Below are 23747 nucleotides of genomic sequence, written 5' to 3'. Positions count from 1 at the left end.
TTTGCGCAATCCCAGCACTTTAAACAGACTCAATATTAAATAGTATTACATTCAACAGAAGAAAAGTGTACTTGCATTAAAAGAAAACCTGCAAACATTTCCACCCAAACTGTAAAATTCATGCAGTTCCTCTGTAAAAGTTACAGTTTGATATGGGGCTGGAACATGTGTTTATCTACCTGTATGTGTGTGTTGTAGAGTTCATATGACCATGAGTCACAGCAGAGGAGACCTGTCCGATTGTGGGTAAGCAACTGAGGTGTGAGCAGTGTGACATTGGCACAAAGTGACAGACAGGGCAGTAAGCAGGGTGTGTTGGTCGGTATTGTATATCTGTTTGGTTTGTATGACAGCGTGTGGTTGTGTGCACTTCTGTACTTTATGCATAGATACAAGGTTTCCGGTGTGCAGCCAGAAAGAGTGAACATTGAGGTGTTTCTCGCATGCCTGTCTTTATTTTGGCTTCTGTAAAAGGCCCACTGTGCTCCCTGCTGTTTCCACTCTGACAGACTACACGCTGACAGGGCTTACCCTTTCTGCATCTTAACAAAGAGAGAGGGAGATGGGAAGGAAGACAAGGGTGGGGCACAGGAAAATAAACTGAGCAAGATAGAAAAGGAGAAGAGGACGATTAGAACAGAAAAGTAGAGGACGAAATACAATGAATGAAGTTTTAAGAGATAAAAAGGCAAGGATGACGCAGCTCTGAGGTAATGGATGAAGGAATTAGAAGCCAAATTTTATTTTTATCAGTGCCAAAATGAACTGTCGCTGTCCTTGGTTTCATAATCGTCTCGCTCCACCCTGATGGAGATGTATTATCACGGAAAGCAGGTCAGAGGAACACAAGGAACACCACACGGCACATTTGCTGCACCGTTACTCATGTACAGCGCTCAACCTTCTCCGCAGCCATGCATTTTTTAGTCAGTGAGCTCATCTCCCTAAAAAGCAGCAGGAACCCGAACTGCTCTCAGTTCTCTGACATAGCACTTTGGTTTTGACCGTACAAAATGTCATCCAAAACACTTCATCGCCGTTACCCGTTTTGTTTGACTTCTCCAAAAGGTTGCGTGTGTTGTTATTCCACTGTTTATGTGTGGTACCAGTCTGGCACACTAATTCTGCCACTTTATGAAAGTGTGTAATTAAGCGCCTCGGTTGGCCTCTTGTAAATGTCATCTGCTCAGCTCTCCAGATCGTAGACTTTGATGTAATTAACTCCAGCCTGAGATAACCCCCATCAGCCAACTTACTATAACCAAGTGTGATAGTTCACCTTTGAAAGTGTGCACCCTTTTCAGTGAAGATAAATCCAGTGCCACGTGCGATGTGCACGGCAGCTTTTATTTTATTTTTTTCTTGAAGCTGGAATCAGCTTGAGTGGAAATATGTTGCTTTGGTTACTTTGTGGTATCAAGTGGCAACCGACAGTGACATCACCCGTTGGTTTGTGAACAGCTGTTATTAAGCCTAAAGTTTGCATATTGGCCATTGCCTGTTGTGTGGTGGTGTTTTACCAGGACCCAAATGCAGGCTCACAGACTCGGGTTTTAGTTCCAAAATACAGTCTTTATTTCAATAACCAGAAACAAACAAACAAACAAACAAACCAAAAGGTGGCACCTACAGTGTCCACTTGCTTCCAAGTCAGGAGGGCAACTCAACCGACTGATCCAGGGAGACACGGCTGGCAGGGCAGCGGGCAGACCAGCGGACAGGACCGATGGAAACAAACAGAGTCTATAATCCTCCGAGTCGGGAGGGCAACTCCACCGACTGGTGACTCCGACAGGTAGCTCTGCAGGTGGAACTGGAGCCGGAGGGACGGGATGGAGGGAGACCGGACGGAGGACGGACGGGTGACTAACTAATGAACCGACAACCAGAGGAGTGCAGGGGCAGGGTACATATAGTCCGGGGAGGTGATCAGGGAGATGCAGCACACCTGCAGGTGGTGATCCGGGGTGAGTGGCTGCATCTGCTGGGACCAGTGAGGGGCGTGGTCACGGGAGGTGAGGAGAGGAGGACACAGAACAAGCAGACAAGGGGACTGAGGGGACACAGGAGGAGAGGTGATCGGGGGCAAAACGGAGGAAAACCGGACTCCTGACATTGCCATCTTGATAGTTCGGAGTGGTTTGGAACAAGAAGTGACCATATTTGGACGAGCTGAGGGGGAGCGAGAGATGGATCTGACTTGATCTGATTGGAAACCCGACGATACTATGTCCTGCCCGCAGATAGCCGTAAAACTGACTGCATCACAGGCCTGTCAATGAAACAGACACGCCCTCAAAAACAGGGATTTTTGAGGGTTGTTTTCAAAATAAGAATGGGATTAATTTCAGATGGATCACCAGAAAACTAATAAGAAGGATAGACTTTAGCTAACAACACAGAAATAACTAGTGGAAACATTTTATTGACTTCAAATTTCATGAGACAAGTTGATTGGTATTGCAGCCTAAGGCACTTCCACATCGGCCTCATTTTTCAGACCCTGAAGCTGTATGGTATTCAAACATTATATTGTGTGTGGTTTGTGCTATTTAAAAAAACAAAAAACAAAATCTAGCATTGGCATGCGATATACATGACTTTAAGTCAGGCTTCTTATTTTCAGTTGGTGTTCATTGATTTTGCCAGCTAAAATCACAACTGTCATTGGTTGATTTGATCAACTTTTATTAACATCAGTTGGTAAGTTTACCAACCTAAAAATTGTAATCTTTGTTGTTGTCTCATAACGGTCTGGAGCTCTTACTTTTACTTCTGTCTCTATTTGATACTTCCAGCACCCCCCTCTTGCTTCATCTATCTCACCCTCCCTAACAAGTCATTTTTATCCCTCTCCCGGCCTCTATCTCTCATCAGGATTAGCCCCGTTTGCTTGTTAGCGTGCTAGCTCTTTTTCATCCTCTCTCCCACGTTTGTCTCCATACAATCCCTGTTTTGTGTGGATTAGTGCCCGTATTGTCTTCGGATTAGGGTGTCATTGTTTCTAAAATGGGATGAGGTGGGGACGTGCTTCTGAATCTGTGAGTGTGTATACAGTATGTTCAAGTGTGTTTCTGCATATGAAACCGAGGTGATGAATCTCTTTTTTTTTTTTTTTTTTTTTTTTTTACTTTTTTCTTTTAAGACATAGAAGCAGCACAAAGAAGAAAGCTTTGTGCTGCTTGATGGAAAGCTCTGTGACTTATGAGCCCTTTTTTGTTCAGCTAATTGCCATATGTCTTCTTCACTGCCAATTGTGGATGCAAGTGTATGTGCTAGGTGTAAGCAATGAGGCTGAAAAAGCTCAGAACTTGAAGTGAATTAGTGTCCACTTGTGCTTGTGTAATTGAAAGGCCAGCATGGCGAGAAAGGAGCCCTCAGAGTAAGGACACGGAGGTAGGAGATGTGATGGGACTGTCATAGTTTCATGAAATGTTCAGTCACCTGCTACAGACAAAGGGAGCGGAAGTATGAAACTATTAAAGGAGGTGTCTGCATTGACCGCACAGCGGGGGCTCTGCGTTAGCGCTGTATGACAGAGACACTCAGCAGGGGGGAGGCAGCGGAGGTCTTCCGATGTACTGTGATGAGGGAGATGCGCAAGAAACTCCAGACACCACCTCATCAGACTCCTCATTTATTGTTTTTGATAATACGGTGTTTACTGGCTTGTTAACTCTCTCCCCTCACAGGTAAATTGGTTTGACAGTTTATTGATCCAGAAAATATTCTGCTGTTGGAGTTACAAAGTTATTCAGAAAGACATTATATGATCATCTTTTGTGCCTGTTTTTTTTGGTTCCCCTTAATTGCTTTTTTCTTCAATTAATTTGATTGGAATTAAACTTTTAACAGCATAAAGTGTATTTACTGAAGTCTCCAGCGTACGCCACTTGAATGAACCCACATTTATCATTAAGCAGCTGTGGAATCTAATACATCATTAAGATTGCTTTGCATGCATGTTACCATCCATGATGAAATACCCAGTGACGGTTATGAACATTAACTGGTGCATTCGCTCTCATTGCTTTAATTGATATCAACCAAGCGGCTCCTTCTTGGGTCCTGCGTTTAATCATTTCTCCGTTTACTAGGCTGCTCTAATGCGCAGCCATTCATCAGGCAGCATTTATCGATCAGCCGGTGCCAATTCCCTCCACTCATCCCTTTCAGACTTTATCGACAGTTGAGTATTTACTTGTTAGCCATCTAAATGTCAAAGGTCAAGTTTAAGGTTTACATTTATGTTGGGAAATTGTGAGTGTACTCAAAGCTCTGTCGACTGATTCTTATTACAGTTTATTTGGTTAAGTTTTTAAATTTATCAGTGTGTGAGTTTAATTGAATTACTCTGGCCGTTAATGTACACATACTGTATGTTGGGCGTCGTGGTTACTGATTAGATATATAATTGCTGATTGTTCTGTATTGGATTGTGAATAATTCAGTCTATGCTGTGATTAATTGCAGGGCTGTATCTTTACAAATAGCTCATACAGACACAGAAAACACAAAAACAAAAACAAAAACTGTGAAAACAAACATTTCAACACACACACAAGCACTGCATAATATCATTCCCTCCACACAATCACATGGGTCAGCTGTGTTTGTTCTAGCTCTTCTTCACTTATAGAGAATCAATGTTCGCCACACTGAGTTGCATTTCCACTGTTTTGACGCCGACAGCAGAGAAACAGCTCGGGCCATTTCAGGATGATTTACTGGAGGGAAGAGAGACAACAGGGAGGTGTCAGGGAGAAATAAACCTTCCTTCACACACTGCTTGGAAGTAGACAAATATCTTCACGATTCACATAGAAACTGGGCTTTTAGCTGATTTGTGTTTATCCTTGTGTTGATTTGTGTCCCTCTCTGAGTGTCTCACCGTCTGCCTGATAAGGTCTTGCTTGAGCTCACAATGCAAATGCGCCGCCACTGAAGCGTAACAGGAAGGCGCACCTGTTTGTTTTGTGATCGTCTCTTACCGTCATTTGGCATCACTACTTGCTCTACTTGAGGCCTTAATTCACAGTTGCTATACAATATAATGAGGCAAAGACTAGGAACGAGTCAGTGCGTTGTCAAAGGGAGGCGCGGTGGGAGTTTTTGTGTGAGCTTTCTTTTAAAGAGTGAGTGGGGAGTAGAATTTGCATCTTTTGTGAGTTGAAAGTGGAGGTGGGAATGTTTACTAATTTTGATAAAGGAGTAGAAGCTCCGCCCACTCGCTGGAAGGTGTTCGGTGTTCAGTATGACGGTCCTGTGGCTGCAGTTCTTTTCCCCACTAAGCGGTCCGTCTGACATCAAACCTCTCGGTGACTTTATGCATGATGTCCCACTGGCACTCTGTCTCTCTGCTGGACGGAGCAGCCTGCTTTGTGAAAACAGAATACAATTAGAATGTGTTTGTCCAATGAGTGAAACATACAGATGCAATCAAATCCAGCTTGTCCCCCTGAGCTGTAACACAGGAGTAGAACTGGACACCAGAGACAGCAGACAGTGAGCTCTCCAACTACTTCTAAATGGTAAATGGTCTGTACTTGTATAGCGCTTTATCACCTTTTGGTCTCAAAGTGCTTTAACATGGTTTTCCCATTCACCCACTAATGAGACAGATCACCATGCAAGGTGCTGCCATCAGGAGCACATTCGCACACTGATGGTACACCATCGGGAGCAACTTAGGGTTCAGTGTCTTGCTCAAGGACACTTAGGCATGTGGACAGGAGGAGCTGGGGATCGAACCACCAACCTTCCGATTAGTGTTCAACCCGCTCTACCGTCTGAGCCACAGCCTCCCGTAACGCACCGGCATTGCAATAGTGGAGATAATAAGAGCGGAGGAGTTGATTTAGTTCTGTAACGACTGCAACATGCACAACGCTGCATTATATCACGTCAATTGATTATATCACATATCAATTCATTATATCACGTCAATTCAAACTTTGAACCTGCTCAGGTCGAGCCGAAAGTCTTTCTCTTCAACTGATGTCCCTCCACCTCCACCTGCTCTCTGCAGCCTCCTGCAGTAGTTGGACTCATTTATCCGGACCGGTACCGGTACATGTAACCGAGAGGGTCGGTGATCGTAACGTTACACCGGAGTACAAAAACAACAACCCTCATTAATCAGGAGGACTAGATCTCCTCTGGTCCATGTTTACCATCACCCCGACATGTAAAATACAGAGTTACATATATTATAGTTCCTTATCGTAGCTAGATGGACACGCATAAAACAATCCGCGGTTATCTGATCATTTTCCTCTGAACTCTGCTACGAGCTCAATAGAAGCTAATTAGCACATTGGCTATCATGAAAATAAAGTTATTCTACATCGAGTAAAATCACGTTGGGGATTTGCACTAAATATAGCAGACTTACTGTGGAAAAGTTATCTAGTATAATTATAACAAGCACACAGAACTTACGTTGAGTGGCGAACTGCTGGCGGCGGCGGACGGTGCCGGTGCGACCGGGAGATGAACGGCCGGGAGGGCGATGCTCGGTTCAGCTCCAAGCTGCAGGAGAAGCAGTGTGTCCGTGAACGCCATCTGTCTCCGGTGCAGGTTGGTGAAACTATCCGCCGTGAAATGATCACTGCAGAGGCGGCTGTTGGTGTTAATCCTCAGGTCTCCTTTTTCGTGGCTCTTCACGAAATCAATCTACCTCTTTTTCCTTTTTTCATCAGTAGGGAATTTAAATAGCGATGATGCAGCGCTGCTTTGGAGGTTCTTGCTTCCAGGAAAGATGCACTTGTGGGTGGAGGGAGACATCTTGTAGTAGCTAGCTGAACTACAATAACAATCTGACTACAGCAGGAGTAGAACTGAAGTCGAGAGGGATGACCTCTTATGCAAATGAGCTCCAGGCTTTTATAGCGTTTCACCGTGTGAGAGGAGGAGCCATGCAGAAGGTTATATAAACCGTCTGTGCCGTAGCCCTGTGACATACTGAAGCTAGCTCTTAGCCCCGCCTAAAAAGACCTGAGCTGAAGACGGATGAGAAACTGTTTAACGGTCTAACTCCACATTTCAGTGAGACAAAGTTTTCAAACTTTGCACATGCTTTCAGCAACTCATTTCACATGTATATAATGTATTGAGAATACATTCTTGGAATTTGCTTTACAGCATCTTTAAACCTAACTCCCAGTTGAATGGCTGAGCATTAAACATAGATGGACTTGGTTGACAGAGAATGCAAAACAATATAAAGTGCAACCCACATCAGCCATGGTGGGGCATTGTCAGGTCAGCCTGTACTGAATGCACAGGTGGTAGTTTGGAACATCAAATTTATATATTTATATTAAAGTTACTCGAACTTGTTGAGTCTACTTGCCAGCGGCTCACCTCCACAACCAATCCATATACTGTATGCATGTCAGTGAACACCTACTGGGCAATGCAGAAAACAGAAGAAAAAAAAAATCCAGTTGAGGTTTAAAACTTACTGAAAGCACATTACATTCACAATAGAAGGATGCATTAAAACCTTATCTCACATTAATAGAGCTCATGTTTCAGTCCACAGGGTAAGTTTTCAATTGTTCACACAACTGAAGACTTTTAATGTTTAACGCAACATTTAAAAAAATACTTGATTTAAAAAAAAAACTTAAATTGATCTTCACGCTCATATTCAATCCGTAGATAGCCTGCATACATGACAGACATTTAGTTCAGGTAGCAGCATAATGATTCTTCTTAAATAGCCTTATTGATAACCGCCTTAATGAGTCTGGTTGTTTCCCACATGATGGTATCTACAGTACATGTGTACCCACCACTAGTACAAAATGGACTCCTGCTTTGTTTCCTTCATACTGTCGATACATGGTTGAGCAGCTCCTGAACAATATGTATCGAGTTACAATGAGATTATCGCAGGGTTTATTTATAGGTTTTACTTGGATGACCACCAAATACCACCTGATTTAGCTCTGAACATGGGACTTCCTTTACATAGTCCCAGAATTGCATGCGTATGGATTTTCAGCTCTGTTAATTTCCACTGGATATTGGTGGGTCTGAATAGTGTACGGTATTGATAATTTTCTTTATTACCTTTATTGGTGTCTGTTAAAAAAAATATAGCTGTCTTTCCTTGGGATTCATGAGTTAAAAGGAAACAAAGAATAAAGGAAACATTGACTATAGAATAGCACATCCCCAGTGAACTAAACCGCGACAGTAGGTCTGGAATCAAAAGACGGTACTCACTGAGGGAATACAGAGGGATTTGAAGGAAATAAGGAAGCAGTAATACCAGGAAACATCCTCTTTCACATCAACTCACCCAAATGCTTTTGGGGCTGGAGGGGGTAGAGGCAAACAACAAACACTATAGAGTAGATAAGATCCTTATATAATGTGTGAATCATAGAAAATACCTAAAGCCAAGTATAATATAAAATAAGGCGAAAGGTTGGGGGCAGGAGAAGAGGAAATAGAGAAGAAGAGGTGTGTGTTATGATAGATTATCCCATTGTGATGATAATAGTGAAACAGAACTGAAGAAATGTATAATGCAACAGAGCACTAGTCATTTACCAGAAACCAGCAATATATTGGATTTTGTAATTGCACGACTCCTCCCATGTAACTGCAGTTCAATAATTGGCATAATGTTATTATAGTATTACAATAGAGCTAAATGTGGTTCTCTTATTGAAGATTGCAGAGTCATGTTAAGGGGCTGCTTTAGACATGAAACATGTGATTCAAATGGAGATAATCACATCTCTTATGCCGCAGCAATAATTTATTGAAATTATGAATCATTTCCAAAAATATGTAAATATCTACAATGTGTTTCTGAGGGTTTTTGCACAGCCTAAGGTTTTTTGTTAAATTTTTTTTTTTTTTTTTTTTTTCAATAATGGTACAAAGGTAACCGAGGCTCCTATACCAACTGTCATACAGGCAGATCAGGTACTTATGTTTCAATAACATATTTTTTATATGGTAATTCATGCCCTATCCCAAAAAGCTTTTCCTTGAGAACTTTTAACAGTGTTCTGGTTCAAACTTGTTTTTAAAACACCTATAAATTTAATTATTTATATGAAAAAAAAAAAAAAAACGTGTTAATGTCCTGCTATTTTGTTGGGAGTATTACTAATGCTGGTATTTATTTGCAATATCTTCCTCTACTTCTTCTTCTGCTGCTGCTGCTGCTGAGTTGGGTTGTGTGCTTTGTCCAAATCGATGGCGCTGCTACTCATGTTATTGTGTGAATTTGGTATTAGTTCGGATCCAAGCGAACGCGTTAAACCACACCAAAGTCACACAATAACAGCAACAGTGGTGTTCTGTGAGGTAAAATTACAGTTTTTATTTTTTACAGAGAGTAGACTGTCTTTTTAGAGAGTGATGTGACTTAAGGTCCCCTGTGGGAATGAGCTGACCGCAGGGTAAAGCAGTGAGTCAGTCACCATACACTTACATTGATATAGTTACTCATGTGGTAATAGAGTACCTACCCTGAAATAGGAGCGAAATAAGATGTCCAAAGTGGTATTTAAAGAACTAGATGGTCCTCAGTTTCTGCAGAGTGGATAAGAAAAAAGAAAATCAACTTTATGAAAAAGTTCCTCTGCTCTGAAAGCGCCTTTTTTCATGTGATGTGTGACACGAGAGAATAAATGACAATCAGATATTATAAGTGTAGAAGGGATTTCCATTGACTGCATTGCATTAGAAGAAAAGAGATGCATTTGTTTTCCTCTGTTTCCCACAAATCTGCACATTTATGCATCAACACTTCCCCTTCCTCTATGTCCTCTCTGGTGGGCCTTTATTGTTTCCAAGGCAACCTGCAGAGTGGGGGAAAGAGGACTGTCTGAGGGAATGGTAAACCGAGACAAAATGTAGGAAAACAAGATCGAGGGGTGTAAGACTTCTGTTTTTTTCCCCACCTGATGGACCTACAGTATGGATGAATGTTGGTCTGACTATCTATACATCAAACTCTGACACCTGGCTGGATCGCAGTGTAATTTGGCATACATGCTCATGTTCCTCAGGGGATGAATGTTAATGTTTTTGGGGATTCCTTCACTGTCACCGAGGTGTCAACATTCTGTTTGTTTAATTAATCCTTCTTTCTCCTCTAACGCTGCCTTAACGTCTGCAACAAATCAAAGCTTGCTTTATGACAGTCAATCGCTGTCAGTTTGAATGTGCCCTTTGCTCATGTTCACATGCACACACCCACATAAAAATGCAGTCGGCGTGTTGCCTCCTAGCCAGCAGCTAGCAGTTTTAAATTGGTGCAGCTCAGTTATGACAGCGAACATCATCTTAATGTTGCAAAAACAGAAGCAGCCACGGGTGCAAACAAGTGAGAGCTGCTACAGCTGGTGTCAGTCATGTGGGCACACTTTGACTTCAGTATACATGATACAGAACAGATTGAAACTATTTGCATATATAGAATGGTTGAGCAGCTATTGAAGAACATTGTTGTTCTAATGGGAAACAACTTGTTTCAATGTCAGAAATACAACAGTATCACAGAATATGCACGGTGCGTGTCCAAGACAGAGATTATAGCAGAACATCTCATATTTAACCACCTGAGGACTTTTCAGACAGCCCATTACTTTGTTTTTGGCGAACGCTACTCAATGTGCCAAGATAATTTGATTTGGTAAGCACATACTGCAATGACCTGCAATATTTGTTAACATTTTGATTTGCAGAAGTAACAAGATGCATACCAAAATCCTGTTGGTTTAACTTTTTGTCAGCAAATCTTTAACAGGGTTCTGAACCAGTGAATATGGCTTAAAAAAAACCTCAGAGATGCACAGTGGAAGGCTGGAGTATATATTTTGATATAAAAAGAACAAAAACATTTAACAGCTTTGCTAAAAGCAAAGTGCTCCTGTTACTATTGTTAAATAAACTTTACTTTGTGTCCAAATCTATTATTTTATTTTTTATTATTATTTAATTTTATGCAAAATTGTATAGAAAATAATACATACATTGATTATTACTAAGGTATATGTGACAATTAATAGTAATATTGACTTTAGGTGATATCGCCAATCCTTCTCTGATAATGTATTTGATAGACTTTAATGATTTTATTTCTAATGTACAGTGTAAGGCATAATGCTGAGTAGCAGCACAATGTCATGATCATGATCGACACACTGCAGTAGTACAGTTCCACCACCCGCCAGATGATCCACTAACAAATTGACAGCTCTAAAATAAACCAGTGACGTTTACGTTCACATATAATCTTCTGGATGTTGTGTAAATGTGTCTGTGTGCACCTGTGTACTTGAGCTTGCAGTCGTGACCACTGGATTTCTGTGAATGTTTTAGTTTGAAAGAGTAATGTCAGTGAAGAGATAAGCCTGAAAAGCCAGGGGGATTTAGATGCTTCAATCCAGACAGAGTCAAGGCTGTACACAGATGTACTGATCTCTCCTCCCAGCTCCCCGAGCCCTGTCTCTCATCTATCTTCTGGCTTTCCTTGAAGTCTCTCATGCTCCCTGATCCCTCTTAGTTTAGTCTCATATATAGTGAATGGCTACTGAATGGCACATTATTCCGTTTTGCAGACATTGTCGGCAGCCATCAATTCTGTATGAGCTCTCCTTCACACCTCAGCGCCTCCCACACAGCAACTGGCCCTTTTACTGCACCTGCTGTTGTGTGCGTGGGAAATGAGGATATCTGGAGTTCATTCCAGTCTGTATTTGTATTAATTTGTGTGTGTGTGTGTGTGTGTGTGTGTGTGTGTGTGTGTGTGTGTGTGTGTGTGTGTGTGTGTGTGTGTGTGTGTGTGTGTGTGTGTGTTCGATTTTGTCTGTTCAGAGGTTCAAGTCCTCATTCTCACTCTGGAATCTCAAACCCCGAACCATTCAGGCAGCGACAAGCAGTGAAACATTTACTATTGCCTGCACACAGGTGCACTTTACACACATATAAACACACTCAAATGTGATTACACTCGCCAACTTTGATAAGGGGGTTCTCCTGTCTGTCTGAATCTGGCAGGGCTAAGTGATTGTGTCCACAGCCTCAAAATCTGAGTTTAGAAAATAAGCATTATAGGAATGTAGTGCCGCTGGGAACTAAAACCAGCATTTAAATAACAATTTGTGATACTAATATGATAATGCAGGATGTTGTTGGTATGATAACATTCAAATTATTTAAGCTAAAAAATAATGCCATACAGACCTTATCCGTCCATATTATAGAAGTTAAATAAGGAAAGACACACTGTGACAGCAATAATGCACAGGAACATGATGTGTGTATAAACCAGGGATGGGCATTTCAAGCAAACATACTATTTGAAATTTGCACGGAAGTATGTGATCACTGCAGCTCGTCGTCATTTATTTTTTGAAATAGATCCACACAGAACTTTGCGACGGCTGTAGTCGTCTTTACATGTTTCTCCTCTTCGCACCATGGCATTTAATCTCACCGAACCACACAGTTTTACCTGCAAAGCTCCGGAGACTGGTAGTAGCATGTTCTTCTTCTCCTTATGTTGTTTAATGGTGGCTGGCAGACAGCTTTTAGGTGTATTACCGCCACCTTCTGATGGGAGAAACACATTACAACCAGGTGCTGATTAAAAAAGGGAGAAGAAGAAAGAAAGATAATCGCATATACAAATTGATTTATGTACATTTTAATGAATATTTGAATATTTAAAAATAGTGTCCCATTCCTGTTACACAAATCTTCTGTCTACCCACCACACTGTGACATGTGCACACTAAAACAAATAAAGTGCAGTTAAATAATTCATATTTCAGTTTTTATACAGAGATGTGTTATTTTAGCATTATTGCAGCCCACAACAAAAATCTGAAAAGTGTGGTTGATATTAGAATTTTCTATTTTTTAATGACGTCCAATACCTGACAGTGTCTCTGTATGCGCTATAGGTATATAATATCACACAAAATAACTATATTTTGGATATTTATTCCAAGAATAAGATACGTGCAGCTTAAAATTTAGGAAAGCTATGGCTCAAATTTAACTCTCCCTTGAAAATGATGACAGGAAGCACTGAGCTCTTGGATGGTAAACAAAGGGGGAGTTGATTTCTGCATTCCTCAGCCTCTCTAACCAGAAGTGATGGGAGTTGCCAGCTTTTGTCCAGCCCATGTGTAGGGAACAGGAGGCATTGATTGAATTGCTGCTTCACAAAGCAGAAACTGCTTATTGAGCTAATGCACCTGTGTGTTGGGATCGATCTTGCAATGTCACTTCCAAATGCATGGCAGGAAGATGTAGAGGGAGGATAGAGGCACAGGAAATGGAATGGAAAGAGTGAGGCATTTTGTAAGAAAGAAAAGAGAGAGGGGACTACTGAGATGAATGTAGAAGTCAGTCTGTAGAACTCCGTTTTTAGAGAGCTGAGTTGGACTACTTCAACTGCGGCAACACACTAAAATGTGAGTCACTGTGTGGTCATCTTGTCTTTTAGTGCACTGCATTCTTTTGCTGGGAAGTAATTTGGCGCCAGGTGCTGCAGGATGTAACTTATTGATGACAGTGCAACTGTTCGTTCCTCACCATCTGTCGATCAGGATCTTTGTCTCCATCTCTCGCTCGCTCGCTCTCCCACTTGAAAATATTCATCTAAATCTCTCTCACATCCAACCCATCCTTTTCCCCTTTTTCTGTTAAAAAAGACAAAGGAGCTTTGGAAAATACAGATTGGAGAAGAACAAGCTACCTTGAAAAGTGAGGGAATGTAGCCCTGGGAGACAAGTTAAGTCAGGAAAAAGCGAATTCCTTGCCTTGTACATGCATTTTATTCTGCACCTTCATGGTACCTCTCAAGGCATATTTGTGTGTAGGTACTTTTGTGCCGTGCTACGCTGTCAGTCATGCATCTTCTTCTGCTAATTTATACATAGCAGACAGTGATATTGCATCAACTGTACTGAGACAGTTTGTCTCCAACTGTTGTCAGAAATTAAGGATTTAAGTTTTAAGTTCCTTTAACTTAAGTAAATCTGCAAAGAGAAAAAAATGAAAAAGTTTTTCACATGTTAACCACATTGCAACATATGATAACATGAAGGAAATACGTGGATAAGTTTTCACACTAGAATCTACATGTTTCCATCTGCAAAATACATCACATCTGATCACATGAGTTTCTGTGTTTTTTCTGTAAAGGTGTCACTACAGTCAGATATGTTTAGGATGCCTTTTTTTTTTTGCAACATAAGCTTTTTTAAGAACTATTTTGTGACAAATATGCTCTACAGTGTGCAAAGCTATATAACCATTCATATTCCTGACAAAGAGAAGATGAAAAATTTATGGACAGGCTTGAAGACACCCAGAAAGAAAAAGCATCAGTCTTATTGGGGTCAAAGGTCATCCCACAGGAGATGAGCTTCATAGCATCTCCTTCCTCACTGTCCTTCGTCCTAGTCACCAGGAATGAGAGGACATGAGGAGGAAAGGGAAGGAATATAAGAATGTAGGCAGATGATGTAAAGGACGGACGGTGTGATGGATGGTGGGCCCCTTGCGCTCTCTCTCTCTGTGTGTGTGTGTGTGTGTGTGTGTGTGTGTGTGTGTGTGTGTGTGTGTGTGTGTGTGTGTGTGTGTGTGTGTGTGTGTGTGTGTGTGTGTGTGTGTGAACACAACTTGTAGGCACTTTAGCGTGTTCGTATGCTTCTGCTACCAGCCGGTGCATGTTGTAGAAGGAGCTGCATTGATGGACGAGGAGCATCGTTTGCCGTTTCAGCAGTGGAAGTGCTTAAAGCATCCGGTCCCCAGGGACGGGCCATGTCACAGTCTCCCATCCTGGTGACTTATAGACCTGCTGTGAAGAACACCTAAGGGCTGCCATTGTCAGGTTGGACGTGGGAGGTTGGGAAGCAGGAGTCCACGTGATGACAGAAACCAGACTCCCAAGAAGGAACACACCTTTCTTCACTAAAGCAGAAACAGCAACACCCTGCTAAGTTTCATTGTGAAGGTTTTAAAGCTTATAGAACAGTTTTTAAATCATGCAGATGTACAAAACCATGTCCAGGGAAGGAAGATAATTGAGATTAATGTAAAGTCATGTCAGATATTTTAAATGTTATCATTATTTCTTTCAAGCCCTTATTTTTCCACCTTATTCTTTTTTCCCCCTTTCTTTCTGTTGTTGTTTTGGTCTGTGTCCTTCTGCATTTCCCATTTTTATAGTCTCAAGATTTAGCCTGCAGGAATAAATGGAATAGATTGTGATAAATGAGTTTTAAAGGCCAGTGCCTTTTATGCAGTCCTGCCTTGGTTTCCTGAATTTGGGAAAACAATATAAACAGTCAGCAAGGTTCTTTCTTATATGTAGCATAGACATCACTTTTGCATGAATTGTATTGTTTACTTGAAAATTCGAACAGGACAGTAATAGCGAGCAAAGACAAGAAAACAACAACTTCATTTTCAGGTGTTCTATGCAGAGTCACTGCCTTGATGTTTTTTCATCTTGATGTTTATTGGTGACAGATAATTTCACATTGTGGGCATGAAGACAATATTGATGACTCACAGGCAGGTTAAAAAAATGTATTTGCCACTTCTGTGCTCCAGGCACACCCTGTTCTGGGGATTGCACGAGTAATGGCACTATTAGGCTTAATTTACTGCCCAAACTAATAACCTGAAATGAAGAGTGTGATGAGAATATTACATACATGCACACACACACACACGCACGCACGCACGCACGCACGCACGCACACACACACACACACACACACACACACACACACACACACACACACACACACACACACACACACACACACACATGCCCATACTTGAACATCTCCACTATGACGGTGCTGTGCCCTCAATCAGTTTTAATGCAATGAAATCAGTCATCCTTGTTCATCTCTGCCTCTCTCTGTCACTATTTCAAACACACACACACACACACACACACACACACACACACACACACACACACACTGCCATTCTCAGTCGGAGGTTAAACCTTCTCTTCCACACACATCTGTCATCATCATCTTACTTTTTATTTTATTTTTTCTTAATCCTAAAAATAGACCGTTCTCACAGACTATCTGACTTCTCATAGCAGGAAAAGAACAGGTGTAACCGATAACATTAATGATGGCTCTGTTCCATTTAGGCCTGCCAGTAATCCATGCCAGTAAACCAGCATGTACAGTATCAGGGCCCTGGCACATCTAAATGAAGTGCAGCCAGTGTTAATGTTGTTCGTTACACTTGTTTTTGAAAAGTCAAAATGTCTGCTATAAGTAAGTTCTCTATTCCTCTACCTGTCTCTACCCTGCTATCCCTTTATTTTATCTGAGCTGACCCTCCTATCCCCTCAGTTTATTCCTTCCTTCCTTCCTTTTTTTTTTTTTTTTATATTGGAGCAATGCTGATCCAGCCTTACATGGTCATAACCGCAGGGATGAAGCAGTTACTTGCTTGGCAACAGGGCCCCCTGTGGCCAAGCAGCATCACTGATGTCTAGGTCGCAGCAGCTAATATGCTAATCAGACAGTCCTTGTGTGCATATGCTAATCTGGTGGTGATGGAAGGTAAGCTGTAATAAGGTAGCCTTGGCTGGTCAAAATAAAGGCTATAGCACAGTGGAGCCTGAAAGTGACAAGTCAGTCTGTCATTAGAGTCTCGGATTAGGCCAGAGGGAGACTATCCAAGTGCTAACCAACTACTTTAAAAGGTAAATCAGCAATGAACCATTCAGGGCAACTTTGGTGAGTGAGCAGGTGTTCTGCCCTCAACAGATGATGGAAAACACCTGCTGTGAAATCATTGATTGGGATGCAACATGCAGCTGCAGTCCTCTGCCCAAAGTGAGTCACTGTGGATTTTACCCTTTAATACCCTCTTTAGAGAAGTAGGAGGATGTTGTGGGTGACAGCAAGGATTTGGCTGATATGTTTCACTGCTGGACGACAGTGCTGATACAAAATATCTAGAATGAAGCTACTTGTGGTTGGACATTTCTCGGTTGGAAGTGCATATATAACCAACTAGCATTGGATTGTGTTAGCATATTTCTGACACATTTTAATCAAAAGAAAACTTTAAAGAAGATATAAATAAACGCAGATAGTGGGAGTTACCAATCTAGTTCTTTACCAAAAACATTGCTCTACATAGAGATTTTTTGACATTTTGCCTTTATTAGGTAGGAGCAGTGTAGCCAGGGAGGGAATGTCAGGAAATAAAGCAGAGCAATGACGTGCAGTGAAGCTACAGCCGGCCAGGATTTAAAACAGGGACTCACTGCTGACGGTAGTTACACCCATGTGGTGTGCGCCCCAACCTCTTGGCTATCCGGTCGCCCCACAGTCATGCATACTTTTATTCAAAGTGTGGAAATACTGCATGATGCACAGTTGTTTTGACATTTGCTATGTACATCAGTTTTTAATGTCACTCATAAATATTTTTTTCAAACATATCAGGATTAACCTTGTGTATTGTTGAGACAGTAGTAAATTGCATTTGTTTTTTTTAACTCTGTTGCCTGCAAACATTTCACCGCCCCATCTATGTACAGCGACTGCAAACATGAGCACCGGACATCAGAATTCATAATCAACTGTGAGATAGCGTCACCTCACAGCCTCGGTTACTTTTGTGAGGAGTTCACACACGCACATTTCAAATCAAGCAAGTAGAGGTCGTGTTTGTTGTCTGACTAGTGGACTGGACACAAACTGTTTGCACATTATTTGTTTACCAGCCAGTTAATTCCTCGGCTGAAGCTCTGTGGAATGCACTGTTGGGTAATATGATTGATCTGTCCTTGTTAGACCTTGCTGTAAGGAAGCATTAAATGAAGCCTCTTCTTAATTTTTCTCCCTAGAGAATAACAATTCCATGCATTTAAACAGTAACATGCCAGTCTTGCAGCCTTATTCACTTTTTTCCCCCCAGACTTATTTATCTGAAAACAAGTGAAAAAACATTGTCTGAACTTAATAATGGACTTCATGTTGTGGTAATATCAGCAAAATAAGCTTTTGTAATACATTGTGAAGCTGGAGACATCTGATGCAGAAACGTGTGTGTGCAGTGAGTATGGTGGTGAGGTGCCAGTGTTGCTGTGTAGGAGCCATTCTGTCCTCGCCGGAGTTCAGGCCAGTTCCTGTGGAGGCACTGAGTTTCATCCAAAGTCCAGCACATGCCCCGGCCAGGTTCCTCGCTGTGTGGGAGTGTGTAAACTGGATGACAGAGCGTGTGTGTGTGTGTAATGCATTTTTGGTCATTGCCCTTCTATTCATACCCTTAGGATTTATTATTTGGGTTACAGCAAGACAAAACTACCCTCCGCACACTTGCAGTATGTAGTATTGCAGCCAGAGTACTATAGGCTTGGCTGTTCAAGTGGATGTCATCAAGGGAACAGAAACTGCCGTCACGTGTCTTTTACTGGAACACACTGATTGAAGAAAGAGGCTTCAGAGACGAGAGATTGGCTGAACTTCCTTTGAACTTGATTTCCATAATAACACACAATTAGACAAGGTTCTGTCAACAGGGTGCTCACTTATTTGCATACATGGTCAACATGGCGGTAATCTGAAGCATCTATTGTGTCATGTTTTATTGACGACAGTGGCACTTTATCAGCAGCTTTATACATTTCTTGGAAGATAAGATTGTGTCTGTGTATTTTTGAAGGAGTTGTTGGTTGGGTTACAAATGTTTTCTTGGGCAGATGGCTCTGTGTGTGTCGTTATCTGTCACCAGACCATTCCTGTACCTTCCCCTCGTTTTCTGGCTCTTGGCAACACTAACATGACGCAGTAGCACAGACTTTCCCACAAACTGCCTCATTAATCCGTCCGTTTCCATCCCATCTCTCTGCAGCACTGCCCAGCTACACGTGCGGCAACCCCGGACAGCTACTCAACGGCCACCAGCAGGGGTCAACGTTCAATATCGGGGACAAAATCCGCTACAGCTGCAGCCCGGGCTACGTTCTGGAGGGTCACACCACCCTGTCCTGCCTTGCCACTTCAGCTGGGACTGCTGCCTGGGATTTTCCTCTTCCCTACTGCAGAGGTATGTCGGAGGGACTGTGGAAGACTGTTGATTATAACTGATTATGACTTGTTAAAGGAAGTAAACATCTTAATTGCGATTAAATGGCTTTGTAGGAACATTTTTAGACCCCAAAGGTTTGACAGCCAGCTCAGAGATATGTCACTGATCATAAAATGTATTTATGAATATTCAAAAATAGAAAAATATCTTGTGACTCTGAAAACCTTAACAACACTCAGTTTATTTCTGAGACAAAGAGCAATAACCCTTCCTTTTGTAGTCTTTTATACTTCCCCGTTGATGAAACCCATCCTCCAGCCCACACACATATTTTCACACGCCTCCACATGACCTGACAAGGGTTTTCTGTGGTTACACCAATATCTTATTTACTGTGGCAGGACCTCATGTGTGAGGTCCCACTCAGGTGCTTGTGCCAGTTGTCCTTCCCTCAGAGCTAGCAAGCACCCCTGGGGCCGCTACACCTGCCAATGTGTGTTGTCTGACCTACATGACACGGGTCTTGGAAATAGTTCACCATGCTATCAAGCATGCAGGATTCTTCTGTGCATAAAAGGGAATTATTACATGCACATGTCCAAAACATGTGAATTGCCATGTTCATGTATGTATCAATTTGCTGTCCTGTGTGTGTGTGTGTGTGTGTGTGTGTGTGTGTGTGTGTGTGTGTGTGTGTGTGTGTGTGTGCGTGTGTGTGTGTGTGTGTGTGTGTGTGTGTGTGTGTGCGTGCGTGTGTGTGTCTGTGGCCAATGGTTTGTGTCAGTGGGCCTGCTGAGCAGACCGCTGAGACACTATGCCATCTGCAGCCAGGCCGGGAGTCAGGAAGCCCACATAGGAGCACACATGGCTGGGCACCATGAGCCAGCACTGTCACCACCCACCGAATCACATGCAGGCACACGCACATGCCTCTACTGCTCATCTAAATTGGAAATTTTGCGTGCATTTCACAATCCATTCTGTGTGATTTATCATATTTTATGTGATAAACTGTCAGTAACTCTGTCATCTCCCTTCCCTCTCTCTTTTCTCCAAAATTTTCCAACAATTTCTGTTTAGACTCAAACTCAAGTCTTTAATTCTCCTCCCCTGTGCCCACCCAGGCTCCGTCCAAAAAAATAACAACTGCTCAAGCACTCAAGGATGTGATTATGCCACCTTTTCAGCAGAAATTACACGCCAACAACTTTTAGAAACTGGCAATTTCCCCTGTGATTAATTGAGGTCTCCCATTGCCACATAAAAGTCAGCAGTACACCTGAGTGCTCCTTCATAATGCATAAGTGTATTGTTAATGTCACTCCAATAATAGAGCCTGCCCATATGTGCAAGAGCAGAACCTGCACTGTACTTTGGGAGCGGGGAGGACATTTTGGCACAGTCACCATTCTAGACTCGGGAGAGTGCAAACATGCCAGCACTGTCGGGCCAAAGACGACAGCCAGCCAGTGATGGCACAGATAACGCTTTACGTTGCCTCTCTTAGACTCATCAATTAATTTTCTTAGCTGTGATCTAAAATAATGCAATTTTATATAATTTGAGAACACTTACAGGTGATTGAACATCATTCTCTTATTCAGCCTGTGACACTTTTTCCAAAGTTCAGTCTGCTCACAGCCTTCATGTCACTCTGTTCGCTGCTCTTTTAGAATTATACCTTCTTTTTTTTATGCTGCATGTCTGAATGTCACCACACAGCTACAGCATCACACACTCACACAACTATTTGTCTTCGGTGTGTGCACATGCTTTACCCCTCTTATCCCAAAAGCACTCATGTTTTAAGTTGTATTCTGTCACATGTGCATCATAGTCCCACATATAGTTTTCCAGTCTTCTGCTGTGTCCATGTTTGGTGTATCTAAACATGCACTCTTTAACGCATGCTAAAATAAATGTTTTTTATAGCTTGCGTGCATTGGCCATGCTTCTCTATACCTTGGTTGCCATGACACTCGAAGGAATGGATGCAGCTCCTTACACTTTATGGAGAACCATGACATCCTATGCGACAGCCTGAAAATGTGTACTGTTCAACCGTGGGAAGCAGTCTGACATCTACAGTTGACTGAGGGAAAAAAAAATTGAATACATTTCTGCGCACCTCATACATTGAAGTGTTTCATACGGTATAGACAGTTTTAACTCGGTTGTCGTACAGCGCTCACCACCGTTGGCGGCAGCCACAAAATGCAGAGAGTGATGGAGAGCGTCAAGGTGAGGGGGAGAGTTTGGAGTCAGAGACTTCCCCTCAAGTGTGAAGAAACAGTCCTGTGTGGAATATCAATGCACCTCCTCATCCTTTTTTCCGTCCGCATTCCACTTCCTGTCACTTCCACTGCAACAATCACCTGTCACCCCGCTCGCCATCTCTCTCTCTCTCTCTCTCTCTTTCTTCATTGTCCACCCTCTCGCCGCACTTTTCTCTCACCCATCCTTGCATGTCACCTGTCATCCTCTTCATCCCCTTCTTCTCGCCCTTCTGTCGTGGTTTCCCTCCTATTGAAGTTCACACCTCACAGGTTTCCTCTCGTCTGTCTACTCCCTTGCCCTCCCTCGGGGCGGTTGATGTGGTGACAGGTAGGATGGATGATAGACAGGGCCTGACAATTCCGAGGTCCTCCTCCCTTTTCTTACGCCACATGCAGCGAGCTGGTCGCCCACTATAATGAATCCCACACCACCTTGATGCAGATGTACACTCGCGCACACATACACACACCTTCACCAAAAATAATTGTGGAAGTGTCGTGAAAACCTCTTTTGATGTGTCCCCTCTGTTCACTGATACGTATTATGCAGGACGGATCTACACTTGATCCATTTTAAGGTCACAGTCATGATATCACATACTGTAATCTTCAACGCAGTAATGAACATATCAGATGCTGGGCAGGGGAATTATCCTGGCAACACATTAAATGCATGCTTTATTATTTAATGGTCTCCTCAAAGCAGTCTTGAGGAGGGAAGAGTTGCTTTGATTAACACAAATCTGAATTAATCAGAATTGAATCACTTCCCTCCACATTGCGTTAGTTTGCATCATGCTCCCTGCCCTGCTTCCTGCTGACTGTAAAAGCACTGTAGGGCATTTTGAAATCTTGTGACTGCTGTCTCTCTGGCCTATGGCAAAAATTGCAGACAAAGGAACAATATGCTGTAACTCATTGCACATTTTCATGCTCCTGAATTTGAAAATATGCAATTTGGCTTGCGGCAAAAATATAATATGTGGACAGAAAAAAAATAAATACATATATAAATATATATATATATATTTTTAGATTGCATGGAAGATTCCTAGCAAAACTTCACCTACTAAGTTCCCACTAAGTTGAAGCCTACGTGACTTTTCGTGCTGAAACGCTGTTACAAATCATCAGCATCTCCATCATATGCTATTTTTCTCTGTTTTAGCTACTTGATAAAATGTTCAGCTAATTGGTATTTTTTTTCCGAATGGGTTATTGTTTTTTATTATTTTATTGTTATTTATAATTACTAGTATTTTACATTTTTACATCATTTTGCCAGTATGCATTTTGGTCTGGAAATTCAGAAAAATAACACATACTCAATTGTAAGACAAATGTCAATTATATTGAGTTCTGGCTCTTGTGTTACAGAGTGACCCTGTCACTTTAAGATAGTTATGTGTCTTTTGCTGCAATCTCAGTAGGTATGTATTACGTGTGCGTTTAAAAAAAAACAAGAACTTTTCTGAAGAATATATAAACTTTTTTAGCTATATGTGTCAATCTGTGTATCCTGTGTATACAATGAAAAGACCTGCATAAAACAACCCACTTAGATGCAATATCAGCTTTTAAATGAGCCTGCATCTTGTCAGTTGTCTGATATGCACCACTGGTTATGTCACTGATGACCTACATCATTATGTTATAGATATGGACTCAAAGAAGACTGTTTTACAATTATCAACATGTCATATTCACCATTGTGCACATAGATTTGCAATGATATAAAACTGTTTTAGAACATTGCGGAGAAAAGTTGCAACAGTGTGAACTATCGCATCTCAGCTTGACTCAAACCAGCTGATGGTGTCGCCTCAGCTTGTGAAGTTGTTAGACGGCGGTTTTAGAACGTAAGGTGTGTCACCTTCAGCTTAGAGAAAAAGTCAGCTGGACAGAAACTGTCAGCTGATCAAAATAAATGGAAGAAAGATCCATTTATTTAAGAAAGAGCCTTTTCTATATGACAGAATTGTTACAAGTAAGTCACTGACTATCCCTACCCAGGGTTTTATAATGCTACGAATTATAATCGCATATGAAAAAGCCTAAAAAAGCTGGTATTTTGAAGTGAACTACAGAGAGTTGTGAAGATGTTATACCGTCTCATCTTGCTTTGGTGTAAACTGGCACCGCCTGCATCAATGCAACCTCTGTTGGAATGACGTTAAATTGCAGTGCAGACTGATTGTAGTCATTCGCCTCAAGATTCATTAACGTAAAGCTGCCTTTTATTGATTATGTAGGGATTGTTATGTTTTCCTTTGAGGACATCACAGGCTGGATTGAGATGGTTCACAGGCCAGTTCTAGCCTATGGGCCGTATTTTACCCACGTGTGGTACCCAGTATCTTATTTTATAGAAAGTGGATGGCACCTCCCTTATCACATAAA

At 41.8% G+C, this 23747-nt stretch overlaps 1 protein-coding gene across 1 annotated transcript in view; it reads left to right on the top strand.

Annotated features, from left to right (window-relative positions):
• Positions 1-23747, top strand: part of csmd2 (CUB and Sushi multiple domains 2) — a 248411-nt gene that overhangs the window by 50538 nt on the left and 174126 nt on the right. Inside the window, exon 4 of the mRNA XM_069177064.1 lies at positions 18895-19089. Coding sequence (XP_069033165.1) covers positions 18895-19089 — 195 coding nt within the window. The remainder of the gene's footprint in view (positions 1-18894; positions 19090-23747) is intronic.

This window comes from Embiotoca jacksoni, unplaced genomic scaffold (genome assembly GCF_022577435.1).
Source record: "Embiotoca jacksoni isolate LCO1_2020_lvr unplaced genomic scaffold, fEmbJac1.0.p SCAF_7, whole genome shotgun sequence".
NCBI classification, from domain to species: Eukaryota; Metazoa; Chordata; class Actinopteri; family Embiotocidae; genus Embiotoca; species Embiotoca jacksoni.
The sequence above is the reverse complement of the archived record's forward strand: the minus strand, read 5'-3'. Positions and strand labels throughout refer to the sequence as shown.